Source organism: Nematolebias whitei, chromosome 15 (genome assembly GCF_014905685.2).
Source record: "Nematolebias whitei isolate Nwh7 chromosome 15, NemWhi1, whole genome shotgun sequence".
NCBI lineage: Eukaryota > Metazoa > Chordata > Actinopteri > Cyprinodontiformes > Rivulidae > Nematolebias > Nematolebias whitei.
In genome coordinates, this window is record NC_056512.1 from 20,976,574 (window position 1) to 20,996,631 (window position 20,058).

The 20,058-nt window shown below is 40.5% G+C and overlaps 1 protein-coding gene across 1 annotated transcript in view; it reads right to left on the minus strand.

Moving 5' to 3' along the window:
* Positions 1-20,058, minus strand: part of card11 (caspase recruitment domain family, member 11) — a 37,266-nt gene that overhangs the window by 10,254 nt on the left and 6,954 nt on the right. The window contains exons 2-21 of the mRNA XM_037689455.1: positions 18,800-18,999; positions 18,540-18,677; positions 18,121-18,297; positions 14,604-14,752; positions 14,356-14,535; positions 13,956-14,102; positions 12,251-12,376; positions 11,976-12,170; positions 10,308-10,445; positions 7,544-7,613; positions 7,257-7,456; positions 7,013-7,125; positions 3,604-3,638; positions 3,401-3,512; positions 3,107-3,308; positions 2,864-2,990; positions 2,427-2,670; positions 2,158-2,239; positions 1,095-1,190; positions 337-454 (exon numbers count right to left, since the gene is read on the minus strand). Coding sequence (XP_037545383.1) covers positions 337-454; positions 1,095-1,190; positions 2,158-2,239; positions 2,427-2,670; positions 2,864-2,990; positions 3,107-3,308; positions 3,401-3,512; positions 3,604-3,638; positions 7,013-7,125; positions 7,257-7,456; positions 7,544-7,613; positions 10,308-10,445; positions 11,976-12,170; positions 12,251-12,376; positions 13,956-14,102; positions 14,356-14,535; positions 14,604-14,752; positions 18,121-18,297; positions 18,540-18,677; positions 18,800-18,989 — 2,839 coding nt within the window. The 5' untranslated portion in view covers positions 18,990-18,999. The remainder of the gene's footprint in view (positions 1-336; positions 455-1,094; positions 1,191-2,157; positions 2,240-2,426; positions 2,671-2,863; positions 2,991-3,106; positions 3,309-3,400; positions 3,513-3,603; positions 3,639-7,012; positions 7,126-7,256; positions 7,457-7,543; positions 7,614-10,307; positions 10,446-11,975; positions 12,171-12,250; positions 12,377-13,955; positions 14,103-14,355; positions 14,536-14,603; positions 14,753-18,120; positions 18,298-18,539; positions 18,678-18,799; positions 19,000-20,058) is intronic.

Genomic DNA, 20,058 nt, shown 5'->3' on the forward strand with positions numbered 1-20,058 from the left:
GTTGATTTACTGTTTACTTCAGTTGATTTACTGTTTACTTCAGTTGAGTTACTGTTTACTTCAGTTGATTTCAAGTCTCATAGTTCAGCAGATGTGTTTGACTTTGTACACCTCAACTGCACTTCTACTTCCTTTTCTAAATTTAATCTATCAGCAACCTTCAGAGAGATCTGTTACAAATACCTCATACATAGATTAACACTTTTTTAGTAGTTACAATGTCTAACATGTCTCCTTTTAGCATCTAACCGTCCACTGCCTCTTTTATTAAAGGTGCTGCTTTTAATGTGAATTCTGAGAGCCTGCTGTTTTTCTTCTGCAGCGCCTTGAGCTCACCTTCTTGTCTCATCATCTCAAAGCTTTGTCTTGGTAGTGATGTGCTGCCAGAGTTGATGATCCTTACACGTTCATTGCTGTTCATCCGCTTGTATTTGATGTCCACTCTGCTGACAAACTAGGACAAATACACACAAACAGCTAAGACAGGGGTCTGCAACCGTTACGATCAAAAGAGCCATTTTTACGCCTTCGTTCAGCACATTAAATGTGTCTGGAGCCGCAACTACCTGCCACAACTGTGGTCATCAACTGGTGGCCCATAGGCCACTTTAGGTTTGCTGGGGGGGGGAATTTGTGGCCAGTAGGGGTGACATTATAAAGCATGAAATATCTAATGATTTTTAACATTTATTAAAGAAAAAGGCCAGATTCTTGTAAATTTGTGGGGAAAAAAATCAGTTGTTACCATTTTTTTAAATAACTTTTTTCTAAACAATGCAGAATGTTCTGAATATAAAGAAATAAAGCATCAAGTTAAGGTATGTTTTACTCTTTATACTCACTCTATTGTTCACACATTTGCAAAAGAAATGACAGGAAAACAGTTTGAACTAATCCTTTTTGTTGTTGTTTGTACAACCAATACAATTCAATTTTATGTCAGTTTTAGTCAAAGCTTGAAAGAGCCGCTGCAGAGGAACCAAAGAGCCACAGGTTGCAGACCCCTGAGCTAAGAGCTCCTTTTGTCAAGTTTATTTCGGGGAAAGGTTGTAGTAGCTTTGATTTGTTGTAGCTCTGAACAGATGTGTTGTTACCTGTAGTATCTGACTGAGGAAGATGCTAGCTCTGGACAAACGTGGACTAGCTTTAGGATCGGGAGAGGAGCTGGATTCTTCTGGCTGTAAATTGTTCTAGACATGCATGAAGATGAGAGAGGTTCACACTTTAATACAGTGACACAATGCTGCTGAGATACAACATGTTCTCTCAATAAGTAAAAACACAAAAAGGGCTATAATTCAGTTAATTTTACAAATATTGAGCCAAAATTTGTTGTGATAGTAGTTGAGAGTTGTTTACACCACATACTCTGAGATCTGGGGATATTTCATGAGTGCACAAAATATCAAAGTTCATGCTCAATAATCCAGGTAAAAAATCCAATAAAGTTCAGTCAGGTCCTCTGGATGGTTTCTTTTTTGTTGATACATTTTGACTTTCATCCAAAAGACTTCATCAGTCCAAGGAGTCACAACAAACTCAATCCCACAAGCAGCACACTCACATAGTGGGCCAACCAGTTTGCTGGTGATAACATGGTTTCTGGGGCCCACCCTCTCCCCCATTGACTCCTCTGAGGCAGCCATGGCCAAAGTGGTTCAAAACTTGTGGGACTGAGTTTGTTGTGGCTCCTCGGACTGATGAAGTCCTTTGGATGAAGGACGGAACATCTCAACAAAAAAAAGAAACCATCCAGATGACCTGACTGAACTTTGTTGGAGTGCACAAAATATTTGAAGATTTTGACCCAAATGGCTACAACTCCATTGTGTCTCAGTGGTAGATGATCTTAGTTTAAAACAGTGTTGGGAAGCTGCATTTTTTTTTTGTTTCCTGTCTAAACAATCATTCAAACAGTTATTAATGTATAGATCAGTTGTTACTTTAAAAAATAGAATAGATTTAAAAATACGAGAAAATAACCACAGCTTTAAAAACAACAGTTGTAAGTAAAGCAGTGTGTTTCCCACTCAAAAGGCCTAAAAGTGTCATTCTGAGCCTCATGGTCAAGTCAAATAGGAACATTGAACATTGTGTAAATTTGTGGCTCTCAGCGGAGCTATTAAGAGACTGAAGCTAAATCCGACTGATTCTTACCCTGCCGTTGCGATGGTCATTCTCCTCTTTGCCGCCTCGACACACCAACTTCTGGATTTTCACCAGGAGCAGCTGCTGCGCTCTACAAGCATTTACAAACACACAAATGCACACGCGGAAAAATCTCTAAGGGTTTTTGTACAACGCATCAACCACAGTTAGTCCTTAAAGCTGTTTTCTCCTGATAGAATAGATGTGATTTTTGGAGCCTCCAGAAGAGCTCCTGTCTACAAGATCACAGCACATGTCGGAAAGAAGTTCCTCAGTACCGTGAGTTGCATGGTATGGTGCCTCGTTCGGGCTGGTCCAATCCACTGTAGGAGTCCACGCGGGCACACAGCCACTCGCAGCGACCCTGATGCCTGGTGTCCAGCACATGCACCACCTCATCACAGCGTACGTTTAAAGAGCAGCTGTCCGACTGTCCGTAGATGTTCAGATTCATTCGTATGTAGAAAGAGTCACCCGATTGCAACGTGCCATCAGCGAGGTCCCTCTGGAGGCGGCGGTATGCTGGAAGGAATGCACCAATAAATTTATGCAAACAGTCCCATTCATCCTAAAGCTCCAGCAAATGACATTTGGACTTTTGAAGAAAAAAGTCAAAATGAAGAAGATAAAAGCCAACTTTTATCCGCCAGTTAAAATTCTAGCTGCTTCAAACTTGACTTTAACCTCAAAGGTGTCCAATAGAAGCACAACTTACTGTCCAAGTTGACCCGGTAGTGCAGACTGATTGGTCCAGAGCAGCGCTGCAACATCCAGTGGGCTTCTTCCTGAGTACTGGTGTCCAATGAAATGCTTTGGCGTTCCCCTCGTATGCACCCTTCCAACTAGTCAATCAGAGAACAAAACAAACAAACATGATTTCAACTCATATTTTGTTCAGCCACGATTAAAGGCACTGTAATTAAAAAAAAAAAAAAAACGCAGTGAGTCGGCGTCGTACCAGCAGCAGGTGTTGACCTTCTCGCAGGCCCCCTCTCTCAGCGTTGGATCCCGGCTGAACGGATGAAATGAAAATCCCCCTGTCGTTGCCACCAACCAGCGTGATGTCCTTCAGGAGGTTGTCGCCCAGTAACGACAGCTCCTGAACCGGCTTCAATGTGGCACTGATCCTTGAGAAAGACGACAAGGACGGGCGGAATGGCCTGCGCACAAATTTACAAGAACATAAATGAGCATCAGCATGAAGCTATCTGTACTCATTGGTTATGTAAGTGTGAGGGTAACTGGGCTGTACCTCTCCAAAGAAAGCTTTCTGAAGATGTTGTTGACCTGCTCCAGATCATATGTGTCCATCCCCTCGGACTGGTGGGAGGAGGAGGAGGAGATCACAGAGTTAGGGGCGTCCTCTAAAACGGAAGGAATCAGACAAAACGGTCAACAAAGAGAGTCATTTTACAAAACATTGTTACTTTTGAGGAAAATGTAAAATGTCGTTACCTCCTTCCATCTCCATGTTGTCGCTGTCCGAGAGGCTACAAAAAACAAAACATCTAATTATTCAATGATTACTCAAAGAAAAGCGTTAAATAAATTCCTAAGGAAATGTATACCCTCTTACAAATAAAGTTAAGTACACTGATGACGTGTTGAAAGTTTATACAACTGTATTTATAATGATTCATTACTATTTCAGAGCAAATGATCACAGAATGGGCAGTAAGATCCCACTGCCCATGTCAGTAGTGTATGACACCCCATAAAGCCTGGAAACAAGGATTGTTTCTGTGCTGAATGGAGTAATTAAGCCATTATATCTTACAGCGTCAGTCCACAGCTTCTGAAATTGACTTTTGTCATCCAGCAGCTCAGCCCTCGGTTGGATTTGACGTCTAAGTTGATTCCATACATTTGATTAGGAAGACTGCAAGACCTGGTTGACTATAGGAGGACCTCATCATGATGCAGGTAATCTAGGATGGGTAAGACATGTCAATAACAGTGTGGGGCTGTCAGTGTCCCTTAGCTCTCTATCAGGGGTGACTTGAAGTCAGATCATATGGTTCCCCACACGATGTCAGGAGCAACACTGGTGTGTCTCTCTGCTACCATGATAGGATTGATGTGATGCAATGCCACTTATAGTCCAATACCTGAGTCCAGGTGGCAGGTTCATGGGACTCTGCAATGAATGGTACACAATCCTTTCTTGGTGCAGTCTGTGTTAGGTGACGAGAACCTTCACACCATCTTTGGGTATAGTCATGTACCTATTAGAGCCTTTTTCCATGGGCTCGACTTGACTCTACTTGGGTCAACTTGGCGCACCTTAGAAGTTTTCCATTGAGTTATCCCACCTGCCTCCAGCTGGGTTCTTAGGACCTACCCAGCTGAGGTTCCAAGCAAGATAAGTCAAGCTGAAGATATATGACATTAGCTAATAAATGAAGCATCAGAAGTAAATCAAGACTGATCTTTTTTTTTTTTTTTTTGTCATTTTGTGCATAAAGTCTAACAAAGAATATAACTTTATTGTTTTGTACTTTATTATGTTATAATTTTTTTGCCTTGGCTCCTTGTGTTTTAGTCTCCACTACAACTGATGTACGTCATCACCCCAGAATGCATTGCGCTGGTAAAATAATGATGACATCCTTAATGGAATAAACAGATATTATTTTTTAGGTAATTAGAAGTCATCACAGGTCACTAATAGAAACTTTTAGTAGAATAGATAAATAACAACATATCGTGGCCAATATGTGCAAGTAGTCAGAGATCCCTTTGAGAATACAGGTAGGGCGCCTACTGTACATCCCAAAGAATTAGAATATTGTGAAAAATCTCTGCTTGTTTTGTCATCCATTTCAGAAAGTGAAACTCAAATATTATATTGATTCATTACACATAGAGTGAAATATTTTAAATAGAAAATTTTAGAGCACTTTATGCTTCCTTCTGCTGACGAGCTTTATGGAGATGCTGATTTTTCCAGCAGGACTTTGCTCCTGCCCACATTGCCAAAGGTTTTTTTTTTTTTTACAAAAGCTGGCTGTGGAATATTCTAATTATCTTTTTTTTTTCATTATTTGTAAGCCATAATCATGGTAAATGGATTGTACTTATATAGCGCCTTTCTATCTTATCGAGATACTCAAAGCGCTTTACATTACAGTCTGTGTCCTCATTTACCCATTTTTACAGCACTCTACTAGATCTATAAAAAGCTAATTGAAAAAAATCATTCTAAAGAGACTAATCAGTGCTTTAGATCACATTCATACACTGATGGGACACACATCAGAGGCATCGAGGGGTTCAGTGTCTTGCCCTGAGACACTTCGACATGTGACTGCTGGTGGATTCGAACACCCAAATCGTCAAAATTACAAGAAAAAAAAGCTAGAGACATTTCACTGTGCGTAATGAATTTATGTATTATGAGTTTCACTTTTTGGAATGACTGACTAAATGAATTGAACTTTTTCAGGATATTCAAATTTTTTGAGATGCACCTGTGTATATGATCTGTCCATTAAAATACCAACATGTAACCTGGTACTGAGGTACTATGAGGAGGTGCAGACATTTCCTTACTGATGACAGAATTCAGGGCAACACGGTGGCGCAACTGGTAGAGCAGCTGCCTCTCAGCGAGAAGGTTGCCAGTTCAAATCCTGATCCAGGGACCTTTCTGGGTGGCGTATGCATGTTCTCTCCATGCATGCGTGGCTTTTCTCCGGGTACTCCAGTTTCCTCCCACAGACCAAAAACATGCATGTTAGGCTGATTGGTAACTCTAAATTGTCCCTTGGGTATGAGTGAGAGAGTGTTTGTCTCGTGTCCCTGTGATGGACTGAAGACCCGTCCAGGGTGTACCCCACCCCTCGCACAGTGATTGCTGGACATGGGCACCGGCGACCCCCGTGACCCAAAATGGAAGAAGCAGGTAAAAGATAATGGATGGATGGATGACAGAATTCAGAAGGAGCTGGACTAAATGCACTCAATTTACTGATTCCAACCAGAAAAGGAAGGTAGCCTCGACTCTGCTACAACAGTTTTAGAAACCATGCCAGAATATGGCATTTGCCCATTTCTGTCTTGAGTTCACCTCGGACGGAACATAATATCTTGGAAATTTCAGGCAGCTTCGCTGTGACGATCTTGCCCACATCAAGGTGGCACTTAAGTTTAACTAATACCACTTAGAACGTGTAGACCCAAGTAGAATCAAAGCAAGTCCTGCTGAGACTGGATAATTGTTTTTATACTACTAGTGCTTAGCGTATTTTTAATTTAGCGTTTTTCTTAGTTCATATCTTAGATCTTATTACTGTTTTTCTTTACAATTTATACTTTTATTGGATGTAACTGGGACTCTGTGTACACAATTTCGTTCCACCACATGTACCACATGTGGTGCGTATGACACATAAAGAAACTTTGACTTTAATTTTGATAATTGGGGGGAAAGCTCAGTTTCCAATATCGGGCTACTGGGCCGCTGGTATGCCCCACATGCTGAACAAAAGATAGCTTCAACCAACCAGCTTCAACCAACCAGCTTCAACCAACTCACAATGTGACCCCAATGGATGCCACCCTGTTCTAATAATGATGCATAATGTGTCTAGAAGGCATCCCTACACTCACTGTTTTAAATGACAGTTGAACGCTCCAACAACTACCTGATAACACCAACATACCATTCTTGATGTCACTACTGAAACCTGCTGGTGCCTGTTCTAGACCTACCAGCTCATTGTTGGTCTGCACGTGGACTAAATAATGTTCATATTGCAGCATTCTTTCCATGTGCTTGACAGTTTTTCGTCAGTGAGTGTATAAGAGTTTATAAAACTGGAGAAACCAACTGTTATTCATCTTGATGGAACATTTTTATCACCTGCGTGGGTGGAAGTCTTCTTCCTTTTCCCTCTCTCTGCGATACAGGGATGCTTTCTCAGGCGGCTCTGGGACTATGGACAGGATGCTGTCGTTACGGCAACGTAGCTGGAACTTTTAGGAATAATTTAAAAAATACAAAAAGCTTTTTAATCCAAACCAGCCAACCCAGTAAATGAGTCTGAAATAATTAGAAAATAGTTTTAAATAAAATAAAACATAAAAGGTCAAACAGCTCAACTCACTATGTTCGGCCTGTGCGGCTCCGCGGCGGTGTACGTGTGTGGGGAGGGGGATGGGGAGGAGGGAAGAGGCGGGGGAGCTGAGGATGGAGGATACGTTGGGGACATCAGGAAGCTGGGAGAGGGTGGGAGAGAGTTGTTGTTGCCGTTCGAGATCGGCATCTGGATGTCCAGGAAATCTCCACCGTTGACGGTGGCCGCAGCTGAAAGGTGGGAGCAGAGTGAGTCACACGAAGGAGGAAGGACATTTGTTTAACACAACGTGAGCATGAACCTCATGACCTGCGCACCTGAACGCTGACCGGTGTCTGAGCTCATTGGATGGTCTTTGAGCCCAGAAACTGGAGACTTAGCTCTGATCTAAACAACAAATGGAGACAACATTTTCTTATGACAACCTCTTTTTATAACCAAACAACTGTGATTTGCATGTTTGTAGTTCATAGGAAAAACATATGGAAAATGAGTGAAGTTAGCAAACTTTTGTAAAGATTAAAGTGCTCCAGCTACTCGTTTGCTGAAGTAAATCTAACTAGACAAATTGCATTTCCTGTGGAAAATGCAGTGGGAATGCTTATTGATGAAGAACTTGCTGAAAAACAGCTGAAATTATCTTAAAAAAAACATGCTGAAATGTAGCTGAAATAGAACAACAAGCATTCATTAACAGAAGAAAGTAGAAAGAACACATTTTTGCTGAATTAGGTATAAATTAACATAAATGAGCATAGAAATTTGGAAATTATATTAAATTGAAAATTAAATTAAAATTATCAAAAAATAGCTGAAAGTAGCTAAAAAGACAGAAATAAACTTAAACTACCAGAAGAATATAGAAAGAGCTGAAATGAGCTAAAAAAAATGTTGAATTAGCTGGAAAGGCTAAACATAGCATAAAAACAGCTAAATAGTAACAGAAATAGAAGAAAAAGCTGAAAGGAACGTAACAAGTCGAAATTAGCATAAATAAGTTAATTAGACTGAAAGTAGCAGAAATTACCATGAAAAACTTGAATTTATCCAAAAACAACTGAATTTAGCTTAAAAAATGCTAAAAAGGTAGAACAGAAGGAAGTAGAGATAGCACATTTGCCCAATTAGGCTTAAAGAAGGAGAAATGAGCCCCCAAAAAGTGGAACTTATCTGGAAAAAGTTTAAATTAGCAAAACAAAAACAAAAAAAACAGCTGAAAAGTTGCTAAAAAGCAGAAAGAAGTTTAAACTACCAGAAGGAAGTGGAGAGAGCACATTTTTGCTGAATTAAGCTGAAAAAAGTTGAAACAAGTGCAGAAAATAGGAAATTAGCTGAAAAAGCTAAAATTAGCATAAAACAGCTAAATAGTAGCTTAAATAGCAGAAAAAGCTGAAACTTGCAGAAATAAGCTGAAATGAGCGTAACAAGCTGAAATTAGCAGAAAGAAGTTAGAAGAAGCACCAAAATATTGTAGTTAGCTAAAAGAATCTGAAAGGAGCACAAAACAGGTGAAAAAGCTGCTGAAAGTAGCTGAAAAAAAGATTAAATTTACACAAGGAAGCTGAAGCAGAACAAAATGTGAAAGGAGCAGTAAACGGTTGTAAACAGATCTAAAGATTTGAAGGATGGAAAATGAGCTCAATTCATTTCCTATGAGGAATGAAAATGGCAGAAAAGGCTAAATATTTCAAAAAGCTAAATTTGCACCAATACCAAAAGTCATAACACCTTCTCCTGAAAGAGCTGAACATCTTGATTTATCATTTGTTGAAATAGCACAAAAATTGTGGAACAAGAATTGCACAGAAAAATGTACGGAAGGAAAATGAATCACAATGGAGTGAATGCTTCATAAACATTCACACAACTTTAGAGCAAAACAACCCAAATTTGTAGCTAACATGAGCACTATATATAGTTTGATTAGTTCAGTGGCTGTCACTTGTAGAAGAATACATCACTACTACAGATAAAACCAGAAGTTTACATACATTACAAAGTAACAAAAAAGCTACTTTATTTTCTCACAGTCTGGCATCAAATCAAAGTACAGCTTTCCTGTGTCAGGTCAGTTAGGACTCTAAAATTTATTTTTATTTGTGTTTATTTGTGTCCAAGCTTTAACATCCTGGCTGGTGTCTTGAGATGTTTCAATATTTCCACAATGTTCTTTCATCACAAAGCCATTTTGTGATGTGCACCAGTCCCTTCTGCAGAAAAAGACCCCCACAACATGATGCTGCAACCACTGTGCTTCACAGTTGGGGTGGTGTTTTCAGGTTTGCAAGCTTCTCCCTTTTATCTTCAAATGTAACAATGCTCGTGATGACCAACAGTTCAATTTTAGTTTCATCAGACCACAGGGCATGTTTCCCAAAATATGCTGCCCTCAGATTACGCGTAATGGCTTCCTGCGCTCTGAGTGGGCTCTCAGCTCATGTCGGACTTGTTTCACTGCAGATCCAGAGGCTCTTACCAGCTTCAGCAGCATCTTCACGGGGCCTTTTGCTATTGTTTCACCACAACACATTCAGCTCTGAAACACAGACCTCGTCTCCTTCCTGAACCGTATGACGGCAGGTCATAGTGTTCAAACGTGTGCAAAATTGTTTAAACAGATGACGGTGGCATCTTCAGGCATCTAGAAAGTCTACCCAAAGATGAACCCGTTGTTAAGGTCCTCAGTTCTCTTCTGGATCTCCTGGCTGGTTTCTTTGGATTTTTACATGGTGCCACAGAAAGAAGCAGTGTGTTTGAGGAGTCTTAAAATACATCCACACATGTGCCTCCAGGCAACTTAGATGTTGTCAACAACAACCATTATATCATCATCTGGGCTTTCCCATATTGTTTAAAGGCACAATAATCTTTGTGTATGAAAGAAATAAAAAACGTCTCTCTTTCATATTTTGAGCATTTAGCTAATAGAAATATATTTAAGAATCCTAACCGACCTAAACCACGAAATAATTATGTGTCTTTTTAAACAAACATCTGATTTCCTGCATCAATTCTAAATCTTGCTGTGTAAACAGCACATAATTGATAGAGAGGTTAAAAAAATACAAAAATGCAGCCAACCCCTGCTTTGAGGTTGGGTCGGCGTTTCAGACGGGGCTTTTCAGGCTGGACCTTCTCCTCGGGCGACTCGTCACTGGACCACTCCGACTGGCCTTGCCCCGGGGAGATGATGGGGGGAGTGAGGTCCCTTGGAAAATTCTGAAAACAAAGTAAAAAAAAAAGTAATTATCCAATATGATAACAGGTTTCCTGTGTTTGGACTTGTCTGGATCCTGGTTTCTCAACGTACAAAGAAGATGGCAGCAGCTAATTTGGCCTCATTAGGCTGCAGCCTAAGGTCATTTTCACACCTGATAGTCCGATAGACTCGGTTCGGTTCGGGACCAATATTCATGACCTTTTGTTTACATTTGAGCTGGTGCGTTTGCATTCACACTGCGCTGTGCAGTCAGTCAACCTGTTGAACCAACCTGTTCCCCCACTCGCCTGTGGGGGCGCTACACCAAAAACTACTGAAAGAAACAACACAAAAACCTCTGAAGACACGTCTTCTTCTTCTGTAAATAAAAATAAAAATGAAGTGGCATCAAGTTTTATCAGTTTTATGAGTTATATTTTGTCATTTTTCAAAAATGGACTTAGCATGAGCAGAAGATGAGACAGAAGACCATGGAGAATACTGTTTTTACAAGGCAGCTGACGGCTCCATATAAGGTCAGTGAAATGCGTGTTTGTTTGTCCTGCGGAGCGGGGCTCAGTCTGTTTACATTCACACTGTACTCGAACCGCGCTGGAGTTCGCTTCTACCGGACCGAGACCTAGGTTTTAGCCCGGGCCAGAGTTCGCCTTTTTGTTCCGTGACAGAGTTCGATGGCGCGTTCACACCTCCCTTAACGAACCGGACTTTCTAGGAAAACGAGCTAGAGTTCGATTAAAGCGGACTAAACAGGGCTAGTGTGAATGCACCCTTAGTGAAGGTTTGGTTCGTGCTTTGAGGACTCAAAATCAGCTGATTTACGAGCTAAACCGTAAGGTGGAAGTGATTTGAATCACAGGCCACCTATGGTTTTGGGACTCGTCAGCATGAAAACGACCTTGAAGAGGCTCATAAGCATGGACCAGTAGAATGCACCCTAATCTGGCCATTTCAGTGGAGGCTTATCAGAACTGTGCCGGCTGACCATCATCTTATCAGGACAATGGACTATCTGTTAGTAATTCATGGACCTCCTCATACTCAAATGCAAATGTAACGTGTTCATAAATGTGCTGCTGGCAGTTTTTTTGATGTCTTAAATCGTGTCCTGTTAGGACAAGATATGAAGAGATCTTTTTTTGTAATGCCACTATCCTCTCCTCATGGCTTTGTCCCTTTTTCTATCTAAAATATGTATTCTGTAAAGGATAAGAAGGCCGGGCTTATAGCAGAAGCTACGTGCACCCCACCCATCTTTCAGACGACTGTACGGACATATTCTCATTGTATCTCAGTGCAATGATAATAAAGCTTATTCTGATTCTGATTCTAAAATCAGCTGCAATTAAACCAAGAAGCGCTTGCAAATAACCATGTGATGTGTGATGTGTGATGTGTGATGTAATGCAGTGGTTCCCAACTGTGGTCCCCCCCTCAAGGACCAATGTTCGTAACACTGTGTATAACAGTAACTTCAACATTCCAGGAAACATCAGTGATCATGTGTTTCCATTTATTCTGCTGTGTTCAACCTGGTCCAGAGGAGTGTCTTTGGACATCCTTCGAAGGCGACACTCGAGTGTCACCAGCTTGGCCTCTTTGCGCACGATCTCGATGTGGAGCTCGTCGCTCTTCTCCTCCAGCTCTCGGATCTGCTTCCTGTATTTGTCCTTGTCGATGAGGCTCTGGGAGAACTGATGCTGGGCATCGTCTCTGGCTCGAAATGCCTGCAAACGGGACGAGGCGTCGCCGTCAGTCCGAGCGGCCGAAACCTACGAGTGTGCGCGAGACGGAGTGTGTTTGTCACCTGGTCCCTCTCCTTCTCCACCTCCTCCAGCTGGGTGGTGATGGTGTCGATACGGTTGCGATACATTTCACAGTCCTTCTGAAGCGAGGAGGACTTCAGTTCGAGCTCCTCCTTCTCCTCCAAGTACTGAACACACACAAGGAACACACACCAGCTGCTGTTACTATAAGGAAAAGACACGCAGACAGAAGAAATGCTAAAGGAGGTGACCGGTTTGTATTTCTGAACCCCTGCTTCAAACTAATATATTTAACAAGTAGGCATTTCATCATGACAGTTTGGATGAAGCTCCAGCTTCCAGTCAGATGTCTCGCATTTGACTCTCGAACCTTCTGGTCTACAGAGGAGTTCATGGTTGACTCAGTGACTACAGGGAGTCCAGGTCCTGTTGCTGCAAATCATAACCCCAAACCACCACCCCACACCACCACCATGCTTTACCATGTTGGTATAAGATGTTTGTGCATATGCTGGTTTTGGACAAGCATGCTGCCGTGCATTATGGGTAAACATCTTTACTTTATCTGGGCTTATCTGTCCTAAAGACCTTGTTCTAAAACAGGGGTCTGCAACCTGCGGCTCTGGAGCCACATGCGGCTCTTTGGTCTCTCTGCAGTGGCTCTTTCAAGGTTTGACCAAAACTAACACAAAACTGAATTTTATTGGTTGTTACACCAAAAAAAAAGATGGTTTTGGCTATTTGTCAGCTTTTTGGTCATTTATTTTGCAAATATGTGAATAGTGAATACTAGAACTAAAAAAAGAAGTAAAAAATACTCATTTTAGCTTTATGTTTTATTTCTTTAATTAATTATTTTTTCCAAAATAAATAAAAAAACAACATAGGTCTGCATAGTTCATAATTTGTTTACTTTTTTTTTATTGGAAAAAAAATATTATTTTTCTTTCTTTACAATAATCTGGTCTTTTCTTTTGTTTTCAACTGTAAAAATATCAATATATGTTAAAAATCATTAGATACTGTATTTTTAGCTTTATAATATATACTGTAGCTACAAAAGCCCCCTCCAACAAACCTAAAGTGGCCCATGGGCCACCAGTTGATAATCCCAGTTGTAGCAAGTGTTGCGGCTCCGGACACATTTAATTTAGTGAACAAGCTGCAGAAACGGCTCTTTTGATCATCACCTCCTTATTGTAATTTTCTAACAAGACAAAGCTGCATTTAATTTTCCATCCTCAACTTTTTCATCTGGTCTTTCTTTTTGTTTTATAGTTAGTGCCATGGTGGACTCTCTTGTATGTTTTTGTACACTTTAAGTTAAATCAGAAAAGACCAGGTCATTTTTTAAATCTCCTAATACACAAAAGCTTAGAATTAAGATGAATGGACTGTACTTACAGTATATAGCACCATCAAGATACTCAAAGCTCTTTACTCTACAGTCTGTGCCCTCATTTACCCATTCATACACTCTACTATATCTCTACAGAGAATAATCAGAGCTTTATCACATTCATACACTGATGGGACACACATCAGAGGCAATGAGGGGTTCAGTGTCTTGTCCAGAGACACTTCAGCATGTGACTGCTAGTGGAATCGAACCCCCAACTTTGACATTGGAGGCCGACTGCTCTAACCACTCAGCCACAGCCGCCCAGGAGAGGGTGAGGGTGGACTATTTTCTTCGTCACCGTTTCTGTTTCGTGTGAATGTTTTGTTGACAGAGTGAGTTGTGACCTTGTCTCGCAGCTCCTCTGCCTGTCTGACTTCTTCGTGCAGGTTGTAGAGGCGGTTGACCAGATCCTGTCTGTCTTCTAGAGCTTCCTGTCTGTCGTGCTCCAAAATGTCAAGAATGGCTTTGTCTGACGCTGGTAAGGGGCCAGGCTGGGTGGAAACACACAAACACGATACGTGTGGTGAAAAATGGAAGACTGGATTTGTGACAAATTGTTTTCTTTCTTAATTATTGATGCTGTTTGTTGAAGAGCGGAAAAAACGAGTGTAATGGTGATGACAAATATTCAAAGTCTGCACGCTTTATTTTGTCTAACAGTTTGCAGTTTGACAGCACGCACAGCATTTACCAGCTCCTTTAAAAAACAAGACATTCTGAACAAACGTATCCGTCCGGCTGTACCTGTATGATGGACTGCAGCTCCTGCAGCTTGATCTTCAGCATTTCATTCTCTCGCTCCAGCTCAAAAATCTGCTCTCTCTTCGGCCGATTCTCGATGTCGTTCTTCAGTTTCAGACTCTGCCTCCTCTCCATCTTGCACTCCTCCTCCACCTTGTTCAACTTGTGCTTCAGCTGGTCGATCTACAGGTTAAAAACGGTTAATAACTTATCTTTTGTGTACGGATGTGTTTCGTCTGACGTGGCGGAACCTCTAGCTGCAGGTCTCGGCTCCTCATCACGGCCATGTTCTTCTCCTCGCTCAGCGTGGCGTACCTCATGGCCAGTTTGTAGTTTTCATCCTTCACTCTCAGCAGTTCGTCGCTGTAGGTGTTTCTCTCCTCCCGCAGCTTGTTGTACCCTGAACGACCAGAAATAATTAAAAATACATTGAATAACGACTTACTGATTGTATCTTTTTGCCACTCTAAAAATCACCAAATGTTTGTGCAGTTTCTGCCAGAATAACTACGTTACTTGAAAACGTCAGCCATGTAAAGAGTTTTCAAAGATGGCCGTGCTCAGACTAGCCGTTAGCTCAGGAGTGGGCAACATTTTGTTACCAGACGAACAAATCAAGTTATTTAAAGCGATCGAAGAGCCAAAGTGAGTTGGAAAATACATTTACTTTAAGAACAACAATCCAGAAGACATTTCCAGGTTTTTTCTTGTTGTAGCACTGGTAGCAGTCTCCACACCATCCAGGACACCTATCACAGCCGGTGTCTGCGTAAAGCACGCAGCATCAATAAGGACCACACCCACCCAGCACAAGGACTCTTCCATCTATTATCCTCAGGCAGTGATGGGATGTAACAAAGTACAAGTACTTTGTTACTGTACTTAAGTACATTTTTCATGTATCTGTACTTTACTTAAGTAAAGTTAAACGTGGGTACTTTTGACTTTTACTCCACTACATTTTACATTAAGTATCTGTACTTTCTACTACACTACATTTCTATAACGTGTGGAGTTACAAGTTAAATTCACGTTACGTTTTTCTGATTTGTTCATTAGTTTGAAAATAACCAATGGCGAGGGAAGTTGGTCCGTTGGATCACTGCAAAGTGGCCTTCAAGAAGAACTGGGTCAATGACGTATACATCACTGAGCTGGATGCACCCACAGCACCGCTAACACACGCAAAATTGATTCCACCGTGGAGAGTCAGCCAGAAGATACGCACCACCCATGGCCTTGTTGGAAGATTATTGAAAGACTATTGAAAGACTATTGAAAGATTATTGAAAGACTATTGAAAGACTATTGAAAGATTATTGCAAGACTATTGAAAGACTATTGAAAGACTATTGAAAGATTATTGAAAGACTATTGAAAGACTATTGAAAGATTATTAAAAGACTATAGAAATACTATTCAGTACAGCAGGGCAGATTTTCTCCCAAAATATCCAGACTGGACTCAAAAAACTTTGAAAACCAACTTCTTCTGAACTTGAACAATAAATTCTTGCTGCAATATTAAAATGTGTCAGTTCATGGATGTTAGGAGACAAGAGAGGTCTCTAAATGTCTCAACACTCGAGTCCAAGTTTTGAAAATGGTGTCAGGAAGTTAAAATATTGTTCACTATTGACTCATTACAAGGTTGAATAGACAGTATTTTAACTAGAGTTGATGACAAACTGGAGTTGAAATGATCAGAGCCTCTTTGTTAGTTGTGTCTAAGCTCCTTTTTTTCAGGCAGACCAGACATCTTTTACTTAAATGTGTTTACTGCAGTTAAAATGACACATTGGTTTTGCTTTGTGTTAAATAAAAACTTTCAAAGGTATAATCATTCCTCTTTCTTATTTTGCTTAATGACATTTAACTCTACATGTCATCCTGAAATTCTGACGCACAGAATCACAAGTCCAAGTGTGAACTGTGTCACAGAGTAAACACAATAAAAACATGTATTATCTGCAGCATTGTTCATTAAAATGGCTCAACACTATTAATGTAGTACAGAAAATATACATACGGTAGATACACTTAATGATATTGTAGACCATTGCATTAGATGATACATTCAGCAAGTACTTTTACTTTTAATACTTTAAGTATTTTTAAACACAAGTACTTATTTACTTTTCCTTAAGTAAAAACATTAAGGTGGTACTTCTACTTTTACTAGAGCACTTTTTTTTTGTTTATTTGTATTTTTACTTAAGTACAGTGTTTGAGTAGTTTCTCCACCACTGCCCTCAGGCAGACGATACAGGTGGCTGCCATCGCGCACAAAAAGACTAACGGACAGTTATTATCCACAAGCTGTCAGATTACTGAGCTCTCAATAATAATACTGAACTACTGACAATAACATTGCACCAAGCCACATCTGTGACAACTAATATGTTTATTGCTGCTGCACTATGTGCCTGTATCATGTACTTTGTATGTCACTACCTTACCATCATAATACAACCTCACTACCTGTGCAATAACCTGTCACACAACCTGTGTAGTTTATGTTATGTGCAATATATATCATGTGCATTTAAGCTAATATTACTACCTGTGAAATATTTATTTATATTAATTCATCCTACTTGCCCTGTTGTATTCTACCATGTTGTTGTTTACTATATTTCTTTTGAAGCTTGTAAATATTATATTTCTTTTTCACTTTTTGGTATTTTATTTTGTACCCTTATTGTATGCTTTAGTATTTCTTGTTTATTTGTTTGTTTGTTTTTAGCGAGTCAAATCGGTTCTTCTCATCCTGAACATTTCATTGCACTGTTGACCTTGTGTTAACCTGCATATGTCAAATAAACAACATAACAGCATAGTTAGCATGCTTGGTAAAAATATGTCTTCCCAATACCCTCCAGGGAAAGAAGACATACTTTCTGCAAACTTGTTCTTGTGCAATGTAATTGTTAGCTTAAAATATGCCACTAAAAATGTCATTTGTTTGTTTTGTTTAATCTTTAAAGTCAATTCTTGGTCAGGTCAATGACTTGCCAGAAAAAAAAATGTTTGACCTATCTTGATCCAACAGCTTTACTGTAGACGTATCTGTCCAAAGTGTTTAATTTAGATTTCCATAAGTTTTATTATTAAAATGAAGGTTTTCATCCACTTATTGTAAAGTTGTTTTCTTTTAAGTTTGTGATAGTAGGGGCCAGATGGAGATTGTTCAAAGGCCACTTTTGGCCCTTGGGCCATATGTTGCCCATATGTGCGTTAGCTAGTCAGTCAGGTCAGATTTAAAGTATTTGTCAAAACTGAAGTAGTTCAAGGCGATCTGCAACAAGTACAATTTCAATTAGATGTATGTTTCCACAGAACCTCCCTTCAGACAACTTGAACATGAGATATTCCTGTAATAACAGTTTGTTGAAAAAAAAAAGACAATTTTCTTATCTGCGTGACTGAAAACGGCAAAAAATAAAAACTATGCTGAGCTGGTCATTTTTCTCAGGATTTGTTAAAAAGCACTTTGTGAGGCAGCTTGCACAGGATGTTAAAACAAAGGTCAGTGTTCTAGTTTCATGACCTGCTTTGTCTGATTTTAAATCTTTGTTAAACTCAACTGTGGAGCTTCACAAAAGCTAAACAATACAAATAATGTGTAGCAGGGTGTGAAGCTTTCCATTAATCGTTCGATTATTGTTTTTGTTTTTTGTCTGCTTTAATAAAATTCACCAGAGAATTTGGGAGACTGAAGAGTGTGAATCAAGAACTAAAGGTGCAATAACCATAAACATATTTTTACTTTGCTGGAAGGCTTGAAGCTCCTGATTAGCCAAGCTGAGCTTCTTGCGCTCATCTTCCAGCGTGCGTGTCTTCCTGCTGAGCTCTGCGTTCTGCAGGGTCTTGACTTTGGTGTGCTGCTGCAGTTTCATTACTTCACTCATGAGAAACTGGGTCAGACCCTCCTGACCCTCCTCCACTGAAGGAAAGAAACAGAAGGCAGAATAAAAATGAAGATGCACGTCATATTTTATCACATGGGACATCTTGGATTGAACCACATATTCTAACCCCAACCAGCAAAGTCACAACATTCCCCATTAGAGGAAAAATGATCGGATGTTTGCATCTGTCCACACTTTGTTTCATGCAGCCGGTCAGCTGTGTGTAGACATTGTGTGTCCATGCATGCTCGTGTGCATTTAGAAGTATTGATCTCACCTACGATGGAGGAGAAGCGTCGAGTGGGCTCTTTTCCTGTCACCGACTTGTACAGCTCGGGGTAGTAAAACTCCAGACTCTCCAAAAGCGCCACATACCCCTGGTCTCCTTTAGTGCGGAGGATGTCCAGCAGACGACCTGACAAAAGTTTGACTCATGTCATTATGTTTTGAATAAGAAAGGTTGCCATGCTACCTAAACCACAGCTAACCACTGATAAAATTAAAAGCACAGTCCTGCACTGACAACTTTCCACTCACTTGTGCGGTTTGCTTTGGCACTGAGCAGCAGGGAGTTGAGAATCTCGTCCTCATCCTGTTCGTCCAGCACTTTGCACTGACGCAGGTACGGGGTCAGCTTTGCCGGGGTGATGACGCAACACAGCTCGTAGCGCTTGCATTCCACCTTGTCCCACATCGCATCCGCATCTTCTAATGTCCCGTTCTCCATCTCCTACTGTCTGAGGAACATTGAAACCAGATGCACTGATTTATGCAGTGTTCTCACTCTTTATAATATAGTCATACAAATTAAAGAAATCAAAGTGGACAACTTCAGGTCTTGTTGCAAGGTGTTCCAAGTTACAGGAGCTGAGTAAGAAAAGGCTTTTGCCAAGTCCAGTTTGTACTGAGGGAACGTTGCAGGTAATGTTGGCTTGAGAGCGCACGCTGTAACTGCACTGATGATGTGACATGTGGGAGGAGCTATAAGAAGGCAGCAGACCAAGGAGTGATTTAAAGATGATGTACCAGTGTGAGGGCCTATGTGTAGGTAATGGTGTCCAACTGACCAATGAGTACATAGTGCAGTGATGGTATGGTGGTTACAAGCAGTTATGAATCTTAGTGTGCTATGGCAGACAGCTTCCAACATCTGCAAGGAAATGGCAGGTGCATTCATTTAAATAATGTCACCATAATATAGAACTGGTAGGAAAGTGGCAACCACAAGGCGTTTCCTGGTAATCTGAGTTAAACAATAAATATTTTGGTAAAACAAATCCAGTTTCGATCTCAGTTTTTTTTTGCAAGTTTTCAATATGTGGCTTAATTCATCAGGTGTATCAGAGATGGACAAGAATCTGAGGACAGGGAACTGGTGGACCACTTTGTGGCATGGTGTGGAAACAATCATCTCATCTTGAATGTGAACAAAACAAAGGAGATGATTGTAGATTTCAGGAGAATCAGGAACAGGTCAAACACTATTTCCATCATGGGAGAAGAAGTGGAGGTGGTGGAGAAGTATAAATACCTTGGGGTTCACATGGACAACAGACTGAACTGGAAATGCAACAGTGAAGTGTCTACAAGAAGGGACAGAGCAGACTGTACTTCTTGAGGAAGCTGAAGTCCTTCATTGTTTACAGCAAGATGCTGCATATCTTCTACCTGTGAAAGTCTGTTGTAGAGAGTGCTATATTTTCTGCCATCATCTGCTGGGGGAGCAGCGCCAGAGCAAGTGACTTAAACGGTTTTCAAATCCCATTTAAAAACCCACTACTATTCAGTAGCTTTCA